The sequence below is a fragment of the Meles meles genome, chromosome 1, assembly GCF_922984935.1.
Source record: "Meles meles chromosome 1, mMelMel3.1 paternal haplotype, whole genome shotgun sequence".
Taxonomy (NCBI): domain Eukaryota; kingdom Metazoa; phylum Chordata; class Mammalia; order Carnivora; family Mustelidae; genus Meles; species Meles meles.
In genome coordinates this window covers 35,514,179-35,532,044 of record NC_060066.1, presented here as the reverse complement: position 1 = coordinate 35,532,044, position 17,866 = coordinate 35,514,179, and the positions used below count along the sequence as shown (strand labels likewise).

General features: G+C 38.5%; 1 protein-coding gene across 6 annotated transcripts in view; it reads right to left on the bottom strand.

Moving 5' to 3' along the window:
- The window catches only part of UBR5 (ubiquitin protein ligase E3 component n-recognin 5), a 140,187-nt gene that overhangs the window by 50,650 nt on the left and 71,671 nt on the right, over positions 1–17,866 (bottom strand). For all 6 annotated transcript variants that reach the window (XM_045997355.1, XM_045997342.1, XM_045997347.1 and 3 more), the window contains exons 12-22: positions 17,534–17,688; positions 16,633–16,750; positions 13,076–13,260; positions 10,661–10,770; positions 9,689–9,801; positions 8,142–8,285; positions 7,932–8,043; positions 7,537–7,691; positions 7,168–7,365; positions 2,821–3,031; positions 1,680–1,806 (exon numbers count right to left, since the gene is read on the bottom strand). In XM_045997355.1, the coding sequence (XP_045853311.1) occupies positions 1,680–1,806; positions 2,821–3,031; positions 7,168–7,365; positions 7,537–7,691; positions 7,932–8,043; positions 8,142–8,285; positions 9,689–9,801; positions 10,661–10,770; positions 13,076–13,260; positions 16,633–16,750; positions 17,534–17,688 (1,628 nt within the window). The remainder of the gene's footprint in view (positions 1–1,679; positions 1,807–2,820; positions 3,032–7,167; positions 7,366–7,536; positions 7,692–7,931; positions 8,044–8,141; positions 8,286–9,688; positions 9,802–10,660; positions 10,771–13,075; positions 13,261–16,632; positions 16,751–17,533; positions 17,689–17,866) is intronic.

Here is a 17,866-nt window from a genome sequence, read left to right as displayed (position 1 = left end):
TAAGCACGTTATATCCATGCTACAGAAGCCTTAGAATCCAGTCATGTTCAAACATACCACTGTGACAAAAAAGCGAAGGTCATGTGTCTTCCAGATTAATAATCTCTAGAGTACATACACCTGCAATCAGATGCATCAATCAAGCTTTCCACTAAATCTGCCCTTTGTACTCAGGAACTATGAGTCACATAACAAAACTTCTGAGTCAAATCATCATCTGAAGACATTTAACAGTACTCCATTCAATATTGAAATTGCATCAGCTTTGAGCTTACAGCTCATGAATCCCAGCCTGCAAACTCATCAAGGGGCATCGCCTAGAAAATCCATTGTAGGCTAGAGGAGGGTTTCACTTCAATGAAGCAGAGTCTGTGGACTTCCTACTGCCCGGCGTGGATAATAAGACTCCTGTGCTTTCATCTGTTCAACCGGCAGCCCTGAGTTTGAACTGGTTAAGAGCACTGCAGTGAAATCTTCGGCAAATGCCTCAAAGGAGCTTACTCTGCAAATTATTTCTGTGAGCAACACATCACCCACTCTTGAAGCTCCTTTTAGTCTTTGCCTTCAAAATAATCCTTACATTGAAAAAAAGATGGCAGCACTGGCATTGGACCAACCATATCAGAGTCCAACTGGATCTGTACCTGTATTTTCCCTGAGGAAATGAAATACCTGAAATAATTCAGAAACTAATTTCTTCATGAAGAATTTAAGTTGCTTTCCATTTTAGACCAAACACTTCGTCTGCCTAGTGTAGTCCTAAACAGATAAGCTGGTGATAATTTCCATTTTGTACAGTCTACATAAGGTCTTTGTACTGTCTTAAATTATAATTTGGTCACCCATAGTTTGTGACAAATCTCACTTCAGGACATTTTTGAACCTGGGAAGCTATCAATTTTAGAAGAATCATTTTTAAAGGGAAAGTTGGATATGGAACAGAAAATAGGCAAAGAGAGTCTTCATTTTAAGTAGACTTTACAACCTATCACATTAGCACAGTGAGCAGTGCTTCCGTCAATGATCTGTCACGTGTCCAAGAACTCTGGCTCTCGTGTCTAATATAAACATGCTCTTTCCTTCAGGAAAAAAACAAACGAACGGAAAAAAAAAAAAAAAACAAAACAAAAACGAAAACAACTATATCCTGAATTCTTTATACTCTTCATCTATTCAAACACCTAGTAATTTTCTACATGTTATTAAGGTTTGTCCATCCCACAACCCAGAGAGCCTGAAAACTTAAAATAGCAACATTCACAATACACACCAGCCTTTCATTTCTTCCCAGATCATTAATACATCTGAGAAATTGACCTAAATAATAATCGGAAAATAAAAAGATTGCAGTTCTTTCGATTATTGTTATTACTTGTTCTCCAACTAAAAAAAGGAACTTCCTAGGAAACAAGAATGATAAACTTAAAACACATTCAAAGACTCAAGGTTGAACTATTTGTCTGAATTATCTCAAATTTCTGAAGCATCCTAGATCTTACTGTTCTACACTTAAAATCTAATTAGGTATTACCAGATCTTTTTCCCAGGGTGATACTGAAAGGAACAAAAACAAAGCAAAAGGACCCACCAATTCATGCATACGATAGGTATGAGATACATTTTTCTGTACTTGGATTCTGTTTCCGCCAAATAAACTTTCCTGGTAAAAATCACATTACCTTCGACTACTTGATGATCCAGCCCGATTACCTGGGCCATTACTTGAAACAACTGATATTGCATTTGCAATGGCCTCAACAGCAGAAAGCCTTTCTGCAAATGTATTTCTTTCAGAGCGCTCTGCTTCTGAAACATAAGAGAAGAAATTAGGATCAATTTAAACTTCAAAAATAACTAAGATTAAGTATGTACTGGCCATTAAATGCTAACTGCTATGTATTTTAGTACTCTAAATCACATGCTAGAGATAATGAGTAGCTTAATTTTTTCCTCCTTGGAGCAACAGACACTTAAGACAGATTTAACTACGACCTTTAATATGTGACTTATTTCCTTATTCTGCCTTCCTTTTCAACCCCCAAAGGTTAAAAAATAAGATTATTCATAAGTAGACTGAAATCTAGCTTTCACTACAAAGGAAGAAAAAGACCCACAATTCAGTACCTTACTCGAGGCTTATATACTACTCATTCTCCATTAATGATAAGGAAATAAAGGTTAGAAACCTACAAACAAATTTTAAAAACCGAGAAGAAAAGAAAAGAAAGAAACAGAACTTGCAAAACCACTACTCAAAAATGTAGCTACTGGAGTATCACCAGTGGAATTTAAAATCAGGAAAAACATTAGGGACCACACAACCGCACTTCTAGGCTTACAGATTTCCCCTTTATTTAACCAATTAAAACCTTGAGGGCAAAAAGGCTTATTTTCCCAGAAAAATCTCATAACTCACTAGGTTGTTCTTCCCTGTACATTCTGAAAACTGGGATAAAAGTTGCTTCAGTATAACTTGCCTTAACTAGCTAAATAATTCTCATGGTAATAAAAGTCATCTGCTATTATAAAATCAGTAAATCTCATTAAGTATTACACATAAAGTTTGTACATATCAGATAACAGAACTCAAGACAACAAAACATACTGATAAGAAGTTATCTGCTTATGTTAAATGATCATCCTAAGAGGACAGCCATCCTTACTGTCTAAGAATGGCGAAACTCCTAGGTTTCACAAAACAAAGAAAAAGTACACACAAATTCTTCACAGTCATTTCCTTTCCTTCCCTTTAATAGTTGTTTCATTTTCAAAACTTCCTAAAATTCCTTTTAAAGACCTTGTTATAGTTCTTATTCTCACCCTCTTCTTCTTTAGTTTCCTTATTGCTGGTTGGAAAACAAACTGATACACAAGCATGCAAAATATTTCGGTTTCCATCGCATCTGTGGCCGATGAACGTCTGCAGCATCTGTAGATTCTGCTCTAAAACAACCGCTTGCTCAAGATTCATGAGGTATTGTCGACAGGCCTCATAGTCACAACGCAGAATGTGCTGCATTAAGGTTTGTTTCTGTGCTCAGATAAATCAGGGAAAAAACTCCAATGAATTTGAATAGCACATTACACATGTCAAAAATTCCTCATTTTGTAATTTCACACAATAACGTAATCAGCTCTGAAAGTAAGTAGAGACAGGTAGCCTGCCAAAGGAGGTAAAATTAAGGGCCCTCTTTAAGCACAGTAAACGACTGACAGGAACAGAAAAGGGTGGATAAACTATCTGTAAAGGACCACCGAGTATTTTCAGTTTTTGCAACTAACTCAACTCTGGCTGTGGCAGGAAAGCCACCATATGCGACACACACATGAATGACAGTGACTGGATCTGATCTGCCGTTTAGTCTGCCAACTCTCGGTTTATATTAGTTCTTATGGAACTACCGAATTAGAATCCTACTAGCACTGTTAATTAAACAAAGGGTATACATTCTATGTATTTTACAAAGCTTACTCATAACCCTCTTATGCTCATGAAGGTTACATCACATGAGAAAACCAAAACCTTCAACTTCCCTAAAATCATGACAGATGCAATCTCTCAGAGGTGACAACTAATGCACTTCGTTGTCAAATACCTAGTAATATTAGTTAATTTACAGAACATTCCACTAACTACCTAAGAAACAGCATGCTATAGACTGAGTATCTCTGGGCCCCAAAATTCATGTGCTGATAATCTCCAGTGCAATGGTATTTGGAGGTGGGACCTTTGAGAAGTCAGTCAGTCACGAGGGTGGGGCCTTTGTGGGTGGGATTAGGCCCTTTAAAGGAACCGTGAGAGACTAGAGTTCTCCCCTCCCACCATATGAGAATACAGGGCTGTCTATGAAACAACAGGTTGCCCCCACCAGGCACCAAATCTGCCCACACCTTGGTCTTGGACTTCCAGCCTCCGAACTGTAAGAAATTTCAGTTGGTTATAAGCCAGTCTGTTAGCCACCTGAATACACTAAGACACGGCATGAATAAATCAAGGAGTTCAAATGTACTTCTTTCAGGATGTAAAACTATAATTAAGGGATTTTAATGGACTAACTATAAAGCATTAGTTTTGGGAAACAAGTAAATTTGTTCATTTTAACTAGAATTAAGAACTGGGAAAAGAGTGTGTGGGATACAAAGGGAAGAAGAAAGCTATGTTTGAACCGCTTACCACCTCTCCTCCAAACCCCAATCTTCTGGAGAGGAGGAAAGGTAAAAGTGGGGGTTGGCAGGGGAGGAAGAACAAAAAATAGTTAAACTATTTTCAGTACCTGCCCCAGGTGAGACAGGCCATTTTGACTGTGGCACTAAGACACTGGGGTGAGGTGATCCCATACACTGTAAGTTCCAGTTCAAGAGTATGAGGTAGAACATGTATGTAAGATTAAACTTTCCAAAGTCCAATGACATATATGGAACAATTAATATGTTGAGAGAGCATGTCAAAGGCTCTTCGAACACTAAAAGGCACACTACTATTGAAAGTAACTGAAGTCAGGCTACTCTGCTGCCTACTCTGTGACGTAAAAGGTTTCCAAGCAATCAGCCAGCCATCGGGTTGGAAGCAGCTACAGGAACTCTCACCTCCAACCTGCTCTCACTCTGAGATTCACAATACCACACTTACTGTGTTACATGCAAAAGAGTTTAGCCTGCATCACTCTATGCTGTATTCATCACTTATTCTTGTAGCAAAAGGCAGAGTGAATTCAGTGCAACATTTCTCACAGGTCTACTGTGCACCAAGCCCAACTCACTGAGGTACAAGATAAATGATGGCGCACTTTATCGCTACCCAGGGGAGGACGACACATTTTATCTTTACCCCCGAGATGCTGACAAGAGTGCAGGGGTCACAGCATCAAGTAACTACAGAAGCATCTGAATAACAACACAAATGAACGGAGGAGGCCAGGGGTAAAGAGATAACACAAACTGGATCATAAATAAATGGTGACATTCAGAGCAATTAAGTATGGGGAACTGCAATGAACTGGAGACACCACATACAGCCTCTAAAGGGGGCATGCTAATGGCTTTATGATGGCCCAGTGTTCCCAGATCTTCCCATTTTTTAAGAACAACTGAAAATCTGTGGACTTTAAAGAAAATTCCTGTGGTTTTTAAATGCTGGCAACCAATCAAGAATTTTAAAATGAGACGAAGGTTACTTCTAGGGGCCAAGTCCAGGCCATAGCCACCTCCTTAACCACAGCCCTATCAGTTTGGAACCTCTAGTCTAACACGTTACAATCAAAACTAAACCAGTATGAGCACTGTGTCTCCAGACAACAAGCTTACTGGCAGCTCTCAGGAGTACCTGGATTCAGACTATCCTAGATGCAATTCTAAGTAGTTTGCTTTCACCTCCAACCTAACGGAGGGTCAGTAAGCCCCCATACCAAGTTCTACTTCCATTCTTTATAGAAAATCTCCTCATAGTTGTCTATTTTCTCCTTGGCCCACTCTTAATCAGGCTTTCATCCCCACTGTCAAGAATGACCCGGGTGAGAGCCAAATCCCCAGGCACGTTCAGCACTTGCCTTGCCTGGCCAACAGCATCACTGGACATGGTTGATCACGGCGTCCTGCTTGACACATACTTGTCACCTGGCTTCCTAGACAACACTCATTCTAGTTTCCCTCCAACCCCTGTGAACACTGCTCTTTCTCAGTCTCATATGCAGGTTCCTCTTTATCTCCCTGGACATTTAAATGCTGATACTATTCTCATGGCTCAGTCCCTAGGCCTCCTTTCTTCTCCATGACCTTGATAATCTCATTCAGTGTTAATTCCTCTAACCATCACAGATGTACTGTCAGCTCCTAAGTCCATCCTGCTCTGGATCTTCAGGCTTAACAGATCTAACTTTTTATTTATCGGCTCCCCTTGGATATCTGATAGGCACCTTAAACTCTGCATGTCTAAAACCAAACTCCTGCTGTCTGCCTCTCCCTCCTGAACCTGCTCAATCCCTAGTCTCCACCTCTATAAATGCCAACTTCATTCCTCCTTCCTTTGGCCCTCTTGGTTCCTCTGTCTGACACCTGTATTGAGCCATACGCAAATCCTGTTGGCTCTACCATCAACCGAAATCTAGTATACGTGGAATCAAATCCCTTCTCCCTCATACCTCTACCTCTTGGGCCAAGCCACCATTCCCTCTCATCTGGACCATCTGAACAGCCCCCTCACGGGCCTCCCTGCTTCTAAACTGCCCCCCAGTATTCTCAGCAGCTCAACGGTGATCCTTTGAAAATGTTAAGTAAATCAGGTCAAACTCTGTTCAGATTGCTCTAGTAGGTTCTGGTGGTACTGTCTCTTCATCTAACCAACACCTCATCTATAACATGCTCAAAACTAAACTCAGCCTCTTCCCTCATCCCATTTGTTCCTCCTCCTATTTTTCCCTCTCCCCACCAACCACACCAAAATCAGAAGCTTTGAACTCCTTCCTATCATTTACTGATGACCAACACCAAGCGTCTGAGCTTCTACGTCCTTAAGATCTCTTGAATCCACCCCCTCTTCGTTTCCAGGGTTCAAGCTTACTTTGTTTCTAACCTGGATAACTTCATGCACCTTTTTATCTGGTCTCTATACTTCTTTTATTATTATTTTTCTTCCTACACTTCTTTTAAAAAGCCAGTTTAAAATCCTTCTCCTCCTAGCTTTCAGGGCAAAACTCATACACCCCTTAGGTTGGCACACAAGGCACCCTAGTGCCTTTCTCCAGACTTTGCACTTGTTACTCACTGACCTGTATGAGCCCCACCTTCTGGTTTTATCAACAGAATGTACACAGTCTCCCAACATATTGAGATTCATAAAGGCTGTTCTTGGTGCTAGGGATAACACTTCCCACCTTCAGCTGTTGTCTCCGAAACTCCTATCTGACTATTCAAAGCTGTGTTCAGGCATCAACTCCTCAGAGAAGCCTTCTCTCCAGTTACAGTCTGATTTATATCCCTCCCCTTTGTGCTCCTGCAACACTGTGCTTGCCTTAAGCACTTACACTGTCATCATTGGTCTACTCATCTCTCATCCTAATAGAATACTACTACCCAGAGAGAGGGTTAACAAATCTATTCAAGATTGTTTTCCCTAGATTCTAGCAGCATCTTGTGAATTAAAACCCCATATAGTTTCAGTAGTCAAGTTACCTCTACAGCCATGATGATAATAGCAGCTTTCTTTTTGATTGTTGAGTTGGCAGGAAGATTTATTAAAGAATGTACACCCATTCCAAGACTACTAATAGGTGGAAGATCAAGCCAATCAGGATCCCTTATTCCTCCCATGCAATCTTTGGCCATTGGGTAGATAGTACCATTTCCATCTCGAAGAATAATAGGAGACTCCTATAAAAGAGGGGAAATAGCGGCCAAATAAGAAACCCAGTATTAATTGTGCTTGATATTCTAAATTCTTCAACAGTTTAATAACAAGCACATTACAGCCCAACCCTAGACTCTACAAAAATGTCAATGTTGTCCTATCAAATTTCAAAAGCAAAAATAAGCCTCTATTACCTGTCCAGCAGTGAAAATGGCTACATTCCTCTCATTCTGACCAAGGAAAGCAATGCTGCTTGTAGGGAAATTATTCTCCTGTTCTGCTTTTCCTGTAGCAAGATCAAAGATACAGTACCGTACCCAATTTCCAGTCTTCAAAACAGCATGCACACCTGTAGAAAACATAAATGTAAAAAAGAATGTTATATATCTTCAGTAATCTCTAATAAGTGCCCACCAAATCTTAACATCTCTGGTCACGTTTGAAATGTAGATTCATTTCGCTATATAACATTACACACAAGGGACAAAAACTGCCATAACACCTCACGTCACTTTCTCCTCCACCCATTTACTACACAAGTATTAAAAGAATATAAAGCATGCCAGCTGAAAGTCACAAAAATCTTTACCTTTGGAATCCACATTCACTGCTAATATTTCTGTTTTTTCAGGTATACAAAGCTTTTTAGGAGTCCTTTGGAAACAGTCAGGAACTTTCGGTGTTCCACCAGTTTTGACAACCTACATGACACACAAAAGGAAACTTGTGCTCAAACTCCAGAGCGCACTCAAGCCATCAGGCCCTACACCCACCCGCTGAGGGATCCTTCTCCACCTACCTGCAGTTCATCAATTCTCAGTAGCCTACAGTCCTGAAGGAGAGAGGAAGGGTCAGCATCCGAGCCAGAGCTGCTCTGACAGTTTGTATTACTGGATGTTCCTGGGAACTTTACGGCCACATAGGCACCATCCACTTTTAGCACCTGGAAGCAAAGGCCAATATACTGAGTATTAACACCAACTTCTATGAAATCAATATGCAAATGAGATCCACTGAACTGACTTAACATCAAAGGCATTTAATTTCTTCTATTTCTTCACTGATCACCAAGTTTTAAAACTAACCTGAACCTGGAAAAGAAAATGAACCTCAACAGACCCACCAAAGCTTTGTTGCTGACGTCTGTATTCGAGGCTTACCAGAAAGCAACTGACCCACACGGCCAACGCTTACAGCCAGGAGATGTTTAGCCATCAGCTACAGAAATGAAGTATAACCCTTGAGAGTCTCCCATCCTCCCTCTTTACTAGTTAAGAGCCCTGCTGTGTGAAAGCACTTCCGTGAAGATGGTAACGTGCTGTATCTGCACTGTCTGAGATGGTAGGTATTAGCCAGAAGTGGCTCCTGAACTCCGAAAATGGAGCGAATGGGACTAAAGAGCTGAGGTTTTATGTTATTTAAGTTTAATAAACTTAACTAGCTACATATATACTTAGTAGCTACCATTTTGGGCAACACACAGAGTGAGCTGGGTACAGAAAGACAAATACAGGACTTGCGACCAGAATACTTGGGTCCTATCTCAGCTACTTGGTTTCTGATTTTGAGCCCGTGTAATATCAGAGGAAACACGTGCCCATAAACGACAGTTCTGTGTTGAGAATCACATGGAAGATGGTGTGAAAACGGCCTCTGTAAACTATAGGGGACGGCATACCTCCACTTCCCCCTGAGTACCAATGGAAGACCACCAACTTCAGAAACACATGAGCGATCAGGAAAACCTTTACTCTGCAGGTATTCTGCAGCTACAGATCCATTTCGTTTTCCGGTATGTGTGGAGGGAAACGTGAAATCAATGGTATTCCAGCTGATGGACTCTACCCACTTGGTTTTCTTAGAAAGCGAGACCCTCTCCAGAAAGAAGGGGAAAGAAACTAGAAGGTGACTTGAAGACAATAAAGAGTGTTAAATGTTAAGGGAGTCTTTAAATGTTACGGAAGATGATCGCTCCTTCAGAACTAACAGTTCCAAAGAATGGAGTGTATCAAAAAGTAATATAATTTTAAAATACATACATATATATATATATATAATCTCTTTGCAATTTTTCGGCAAATCTGTATTTATTCCAAAGTAACACTTTTTTTTTTTTTTTTTTTAAAGAGAGCAACGTATCACCATAAATGTGGAAGAAGAGGACTCAGAGTCATCTATTCATCTTCAGGGACAGAGAAGATACCTGCAACAGGCTAAGGGCTCACTGAAAGTGATAAATGGAGCAGCTTTGAGGACAGGGGTGAACACTCACCAACTGTAGGTTCTTGGATAACCAATACTGTTCTAATTCTGGCAGTAAATAATTCTTACGTATTTTGAACAAACCTTGCCAACAGGAACATTCTTAACATCTTCCACAAAAACGACTTCCCGAAGAGACCACTGCTCTTCGTTCACCTTTTCCTCCTCTTTCGGGGCAGGGGTGGACCGTCGTCGTTCTTAGACAACAACAAAATGGTAAGTACCAAAAAGAAAATGTAAAAGAGACTTTATAGATTTCATCTAAATATATGACAGAAGATCATCTGTAAAGGGACACATAACTGAGCTATCTAAGTAACAATTCTGTGAAATCCTGCTTTATGATGTTTTATGACCAACTTCCAATTCAAATGACTTCATAGTGAAAAATAACCTCATCTGTCAATGTCTAATGATATTAACACTACTGCAAAACACCACAAAGAAGAAATAAAAAAACTTATTTTGAACCCTTAAAATTAGAGTTATCTGACCAAGGTTTAAAAACTAGACCTGTTAGGCTATTCTTAAAACTATCACGTAACTAACTACTGAAGTCTAACTTTCAGTTTCGTCAGGTACAAAGTAAATACATTACAAAATAAATTTATTTTGAGGACCTTTCAAAATACTCTTTAAATCCAAGGTGCAATAGTGAGTCTAGGTTCATAAATTCTACAAAGTCTGAGCAAGAATGGTGACGCAGCCATAACCAATTTACAACAAAAAGTCTCAGCAAAGGTGGGCAGATATTCTAATTAGTGGCATTACTTCCTACTCTTACGGTAAAGCATTTTACAAATTAAAAAACACTGTAACTCTCAAAAACAACAGAAATTAACAGTGTAAATGCCATTTTTTTTATTTCAACAAAGCTGCGCGTGCGCGCGCGCACACACACACACACACAGAATCAAACTGGCAGAAATACAACTGATATGATAAATATGAAAAATGGTATTTATAGAGTTGCCTCAAAGCATAGACTGAGTGAACACAGCTGTCTGCCTGGGACCTGATTTGGACCAGCAAGCACACGCCGCACATGAAACTTACTATATGGCATTGATGCACTGCTGGCAATGGAGGACGCATCACTGCACGTGGATGCCGGAGATGGCGGGGGACCCATTTCCGTTTTCACTGGTTCCTGCTTACTTTCAGGCCTGAGATTAGAAATAAAATTCTCCTCATTAGGGAAATGAAGTATCAGGGACTTGTCAGATGATTTTTAAGACTGAAGTTTATTCTCGTAAGGGAATGGAATATTAAAACCTTGTACAAAGTGGTTTATTTCTAGGACTCAAGATACTGAAAAGGTTCACAGCGCATACTTCAAATTCTTAGTAATGTTTCAAAAGGAAAGAAAAATATACCATATAAAGCTATCAACAACATGGAACAATGAGTCAGATAAGCCTTATCTAGGAATAACAACAAAAACTACACTCAATTTAGCCTAAGCCTCTTGAGCAAACACGTTTCACACTTCAGTGAACACTGACTTGGACATAGCAATTTAACTGAGAAAATGGTAAAGGAAAATAAATAAAATGTCAACTAGATCATTAATTCCTTAGAGTTCAAAGAAGGAACTCTACTCACAATGGCTTACAAAAATTTATTCTTGAACCATCTGGTGATGAACCATCATCTGTTACAACCGAAATGAGAAATCACAGAATTAATAAACTATCCCTTTGCACTGAGTTACTCCATTAACTCTACCTAAGAGGACAACTACAGTCAACAACTACATGATACTCTACAGATAGTAAGAACATCAATATTTTCAGTCATTACAAGGCAGAAGTCAATTTTTTAGTCAGAAAAATAGTCACCTATACTAAGAAATTTGTTATATATCGATCATTCTGGTGTATTTTATAATCAGGGCCATCATCTTAACCCCCTCATCTCTTAATCACCTCCACCAGGAATGTCACCTGAGTTTAGAAAAAGTCCACAGAAAACGAGTATTATTTTCACCAGTATCTTGGCAAAGCACTCCGTACAAGCACACACGAACACTCGTTCATGGCTGCTTTGCAAATCTTGTGACAGTAGAAACAGGCCGATACTAACTCATCACTAGCATGCCTAGTGAATGTATCAACGACTTAGCAAAGAAGAGTGTGTTCACGTGAAAATGACTATGTTCTTAACATTTAATTTCACTAAGCTCTTTTACTAAATTTATTAATATAGATGGCAAATTTCAAGGAAGACATGAAAAACTTCATAAATCACATAACCTCAATAGCATATTCTAATTTAAACTCATTTGTGGCATGTCAAAAATATTTCAAGCATTCTTTACAAAGTTTCGTAAATAATGAAAATGTGTTTTGTTACTTTTATTTTTAGGATAAAAATCACTGTAATTAGTGAGGAAGTCTATGAATCTATTTTGTAAAACAAGATGAAGGGAGAAAGTGGGGGGAGAGAGAGAGATTCAGAGCGCACTACAACAAAGCAAGAAGCTTTAATTTGGCATAAGTTATAACAGCTTTGCTTTATTTTAACTTATCTAACAGTAATCCCTATGTTTTCTGAACTTCAATTTTCATTTTTAACATTAAAATAGTAGCAATAAAGACAGCAAGTTTACATTCATTACATTCATTTGAGCAAATGAAAAAATTTCAGCACTTTAAAAATCTCTATGTATAGTCAATCCCCATTATCTCTTTTCAACACCTGTATACATTTTTTAAAAAGGATATACATACAAATATTTAAAATATTATTTCTGAAATTTGATAACATTAGTCATCCATGTTTCTGTAAGTCACATACTTTTATAAGATTAAGAAAAAGGTTATAGACTTCATTAACGCTTTTTAAGTTCATATAACAACCAAATTACATTATATACCAATATTTTTAGAGATAAGTAGATGCTCCTAAAAGTACAAGAGTTAACTAAGATCTATGCATCTAGCTCCCCAACAATTAGATTCTGTGTGTGGGTTCCACACTATTATGTGGTATTTCTGTTTGCATATCCCTCCAACCCAGAAATTTACAAATCCTTTATAGAATTTCCCTCCCCAGCAGATTAACTTGTAAAACCCTTCCAAGGATGAAGACACAGATGAGACATTAGAAATCAAGATGATTACACAGGGAGAGAGAAGGGCAAAGTTGGCTTGATAAAGGAAAGGCTGAATACATTATTACTGCCACAACCCCATTGCAAAGGACACACTCTAATGACAAAACAAAGACACCAAAAGAGATCTCATGGTTACTCTAGCTGAACATCAAAAACTATAATATATAAATATTAACCAAGCTGCAAACAGTAAACTTGACCAACTCCTTTCAAAACTCTGAGGCATCCTCATGAGACACACCACACGAGCCCTTTTCTGTCACTGTGCACCTATAAGTCAGCCTTGACTAGCTCCCTCACATACAGAACAAACTAGAAACTGGTATAAAACCATGATTAGTTAGAGTACTTACTTAGCTTCAGTAGTTTTGCTAGCTTTGTCCATGCTTTTCAAGCTCTCAGGAGATCGAAGTTGAAATCTGCAGCTATCATTCATATTCCAAACTGACTCCATTAAGACACCAACTTTAGGAATGCCAGCGCTAATTGAAAAAGCAACTGCTCCAGCATGATAAAGAGGATTATTTCTTAAGCATACCTAGCATACAAAAGAATCACCATCAAAATGACATAATTTTAAAACTAGAAGAACTGCTTCAAATGTATAAAAATACAATATATAAAAGTATTATTTCCCAGGTTTTCCAAAAACAGTCTTACACCAACAATAATGCTGATAAAGCACTGTCTTAAAGATCTCTATCAAAACAAAACAAAAAACAAAAAAACCCCAAAACAAAAACGGTCTCTATCAAGAATTTGTTCCCTGGGACAACTGGGTGGCTCAGTTTTGGTTAAGCATCTGCCTTCTGCTCAGGGAGTCCCACATCCACCCCCACCCTCCTTGCTCAGCAGGGAGCCTGCTTCTCCCTCTGCCTGCCACTCCCCCTGCTTGTGCTCTCTCTCAGACAAAAAAATAAAATCTTGGGGGGAAAAAAAGAATTTGCTCCCCAAATTGAGGAGCAATAATAATTCCAGCACATTCGCTAAGAAAATAACACCTTATGCAACAAATTAATTTCATGCAACAAATATCCTGACCACTCTGCTATAAGGAAATAGAAGAGAAATAGAGAAGAAACTTTTTTTAAAGGTTGGCATTAAAAAGAAAAAAAAAGATTTAACAAAACAATTACACTTTTTGTTGTCTTCTTATAATTTGAAATTACTTTCCTAATTTGTGATGCTCTATAGTATTCAGGCTCTCTTAACTTCATCTCTATGGGTATTTCTTTCCCCCAGACGACTAGTTTTCTACAAACCAGAAGTTTCACTGGATATTATGGGGTTTTTTTCTTACATTAAAAAAGAATTTGTTAACATCAGTGTTAGAAGTTAACTGAGTTCAGGACTGAGTAACCTAAAACTTCTCACCGCCGAGGAGCACCACCCTCAGGTCACACTCCAAAGTCAATACCTGCCCCATCACCCGCACCAACAATAGTTCCAAATGAGAGATAAACATCATTCCGGGAAATCTCGCGGTTCTCCAACAGCTCAGTCTTACTGACATTCTGTTCAGTCATCCAGTAACTAATGATTATGTTGTACTTGACACTGGCATATGTGGAGATCATGTGTTTGGTGGTTTTTAATTAACCGTAAGTGACACAGAAGAAGGTGAAACAGGGTGGCTGTTAAGTGTCTGCCTCGGCTCAGGTCATGATCCCAGGGTACTGGGATCGAGCCCCATAGCGGGCTCCCCCTCCTCAGCGGGGAGTCTGCTTCTCCCTCTCCCTCTGCCCCTCCTCCCTACTCATGTTCACATGCTCTCTCTGTCGCTCACTCTCTCAAATAAATAAATAAAAATCTTTAATAAGAAAGTCTGTATTTTGGGGGTGCCTGGGTGGCTCAGTCAGTTAAGCCTCTGCCTTTGGCTCAGATTATGATCCCAGGGTCCTGGGACTGAACCCCACATCATGCTCCCTGCTCAATGGGGAGTCTACCTCTTCCTCTCCCTCTCCTGCTCCGTCTGTGTGTGCTCATGCTCACTTTGTCAAATAAACAAAATCTTTTTCTAAAAAAGCCTGTATTTTAAAGAGAAATGTGATTAAGACATTATATTAGAAGATATCTTGTTTACTAATGCCCCCTATAAAAAAATAAATGCACCTTCAAGACAAGGAGGTTTCTATTCAGGGTCCCACATATAACAAGACATCCCAAGGAACCGCTGCTACATACATCCCTCTCAATTATGGACACTCTAAATGATCAGTGCCCCTCCCTGTTCTGTGGCTGTGACTGTCTTTAATCTCTAGTTTTCTAAAGCTTTAAAACAAAATCTTAGCTCTACCACCAAAATATTTAATACACCACTACCTCTCAGCAATTTAGTGTGATGCTATTTTAAAACTTTTTTTTTTCAATACATCTTTAAATTATTTTTTCTACCCTCCTTGTCTATAGTAACGTCATCCTACAAGCTAATAAGGCAAATGCTAGGATATCCTGTTATTATGTGAGTCCAGTGAACAAGGAACTTGGAGAACATCAGAAATCAGGACATGGACTAAACAGGAAAAGGGGAGCTCCTTGAAGAGAAAATCTGTCCAGAGCAACTGACATAAATAATGAAGGCTGAACAATAATTTCAAAATAGTGGATAATCACTGAAAACTTCCTAGCTGGGAGGCCAAGAAAGGAGTCAGAACAAGACAGCCACAAATATGAGCCCCCCTCAACAAAAAAAAGGGACACAAACAAAAATGGGTACATTTAAGCTGGGCTTTGCTGAAAAGCAACAGCTAAAATGGTGACGACTTTTTTAAAACATAGGGATTACAAGTAATACCACCTTGTGATGAGAAAAAAACAACTGAAGGGAAGTGCAGGATGACAAAATTAGCACCACCCTGCGTAAAAGAAATAAAAAACTGTCTAAGTGATAGGGATTTTAAAGCCCTTAAAACATTTATTTCAGCATTTGCTACAATGAATATATGTATCAAGTTTTATCCTGAAGATAAAACTACTAGAGAGTCTAATGAATCAGAAGTATAACAACAGTTCTCAAACTCTTTTGGTCTCAGACCCCTTTCTCCCTATTAAATATTACTGAGGACTCAAAAATCTTTTGTTTATTTGGGTCCTATCTAGTTGGTACTTAATGTATTATTAAAACTGAGAAACTTTTAAATATTTAACAGTAATAAACCCCAAGTTAATAGAAACAATTTTATGAAATACAACTACATTCTCAAAAAGAATAGCAAGGAAAGTGGCATTATTTACATTTCTGCAAATCTCTTAATATCTGATTTAACAGAAGACATTCCCCTGTCTGATTCTGCATTCCATCGTTGTGCTACAGCACTTAGACTCAAGTGTATGAAGACAATCGGCTTCACACAGATATGTAAACAGAAGAGACAGGACTCTGCAGATTCCCTGAAAGAACAGAGAAGCCAGCAGAAGTCCTCGGAGCACACTCTGGTCCACAGAGGTACTGGAAAAATTACCTATCTATAAGATAGGCACATAAGACCATCTCAGACTCAAAACAAATAGAAACTGGTAGAAACAGAGATCGGACGAAGCCTCCTGCCTTATGCTGACAACATCCCTGGGAGCAGTATCGTTCAAACTACCCGGCTGTTTATCATCTGCTGATGTTCGGGCCATACACTCCAACAAACTAAAGGAACATTTCAGGTAAGGAGATCCAGGTTTTCCATTTAAGTACCAAGTGGTTCTTAAAATTAGGCAAATCTGAGAACCCTGCCTCACAGGGAAACCTACTGACAGTGGGGCAGAAATCTGTCAATCAGCTACTGAATAAAGAGCACATACATGCTACTGGAATCTGGTCCTTTGAATGACATTCATTTGTAAAACTGCTTACAGGGGAAGAAAGTGATTTTGAAGAGAAACAACGCCCCTTAAGACACGTTTCATTCTAATCACTTACCTGGGTACCAACAGTAATGTTTGGCATCGAAGAAATACCAGCACTAGATTTGGGCTTTTTATTTTTTGCTCTAGCTTTCTCTAACATTTTTTTCCTTTGACTAAAAGGGACTACACCCCTGAAAAGAAAAAGTATAAATTGGTCAAACAAGCAGCAAAGAAGCCTATCAAATAAATTTGAAATTACACGTATTACAGTATTTTTGCTTCAGAATAGTATTAGCATGTACGACTGATTCTTAATAATTTGATCATAGGTTTAACACATAACTGGATCCTTTTTATTAAGCCTTCAGGGATTAAAAATCTACAGAAAATACATCACCCCAAATTTTCTTCCAACTATATCTCATTAGTAGATTCCCCTATATAATATTTCTGCCAATGCAAATTTACTACTAACTCCTTAAAACACAACAGAAAACATTTAAAATCCCTAACAGTAAAAGAATAATTAAAGAAGGCATAGAATATTCATCCAATGAAATACTTCAATAACCTTTAAAACTGTATTTTAAGCAATACTGTTGAATGAAAAAAAACATGAAAAAAATACCCTAAAAACTATGCTTCCAATTATGTAAAAGCAAAGTATATATTTACATACAGGAAAATAAGATTAAATACTCCTGAATTCTAACAGTAGTTATCTTTAGGTTGTAGGACAGTAAGTGATGTTTGTTTTTACTTTATACTTTTGTAAAATTCCATAATGATAGTCACTAACGTATGTGTTACTTGTGAAACATTTTAAGGGTTTTTTTAATATTACTTTGCTCCATAGTGAAATTTCCCTCCCCGTAAAGCATTATCTTTTGACCAACCTTCCACTACTCAAAGCACCTATCTATGCACCTAAAAGCATTCACTGATAAGGAATTCCCTCTCCCTGTGATACTCACCACCAATATAAATTGTTTTCTAGCTGGGCGCAGGTGTAAAGGGCACAGCAATGTAAAGACACAATCCGTTCACCTTGAAGTTCTGAGTAAGTCTGTGCAGTGTGCTCTAATTTAGAAGCCACAGAACTTAAAGTTTCATCCACCCATGTAGCAACCTAAAGAGTAAAATAATAAGGGCTTAAATAAATAAAATACAAATAATCTGTTGAAAAGGATGTGGTCAAAACTAGGAAAAGGCAGACATACTCTATGGACTGGAATTCTAAAATGCTCTGTTAAATGCCAGAAAAATAAGTAATCCAGAAAAGATTCTTAATTAAGATTAGAGCCTAA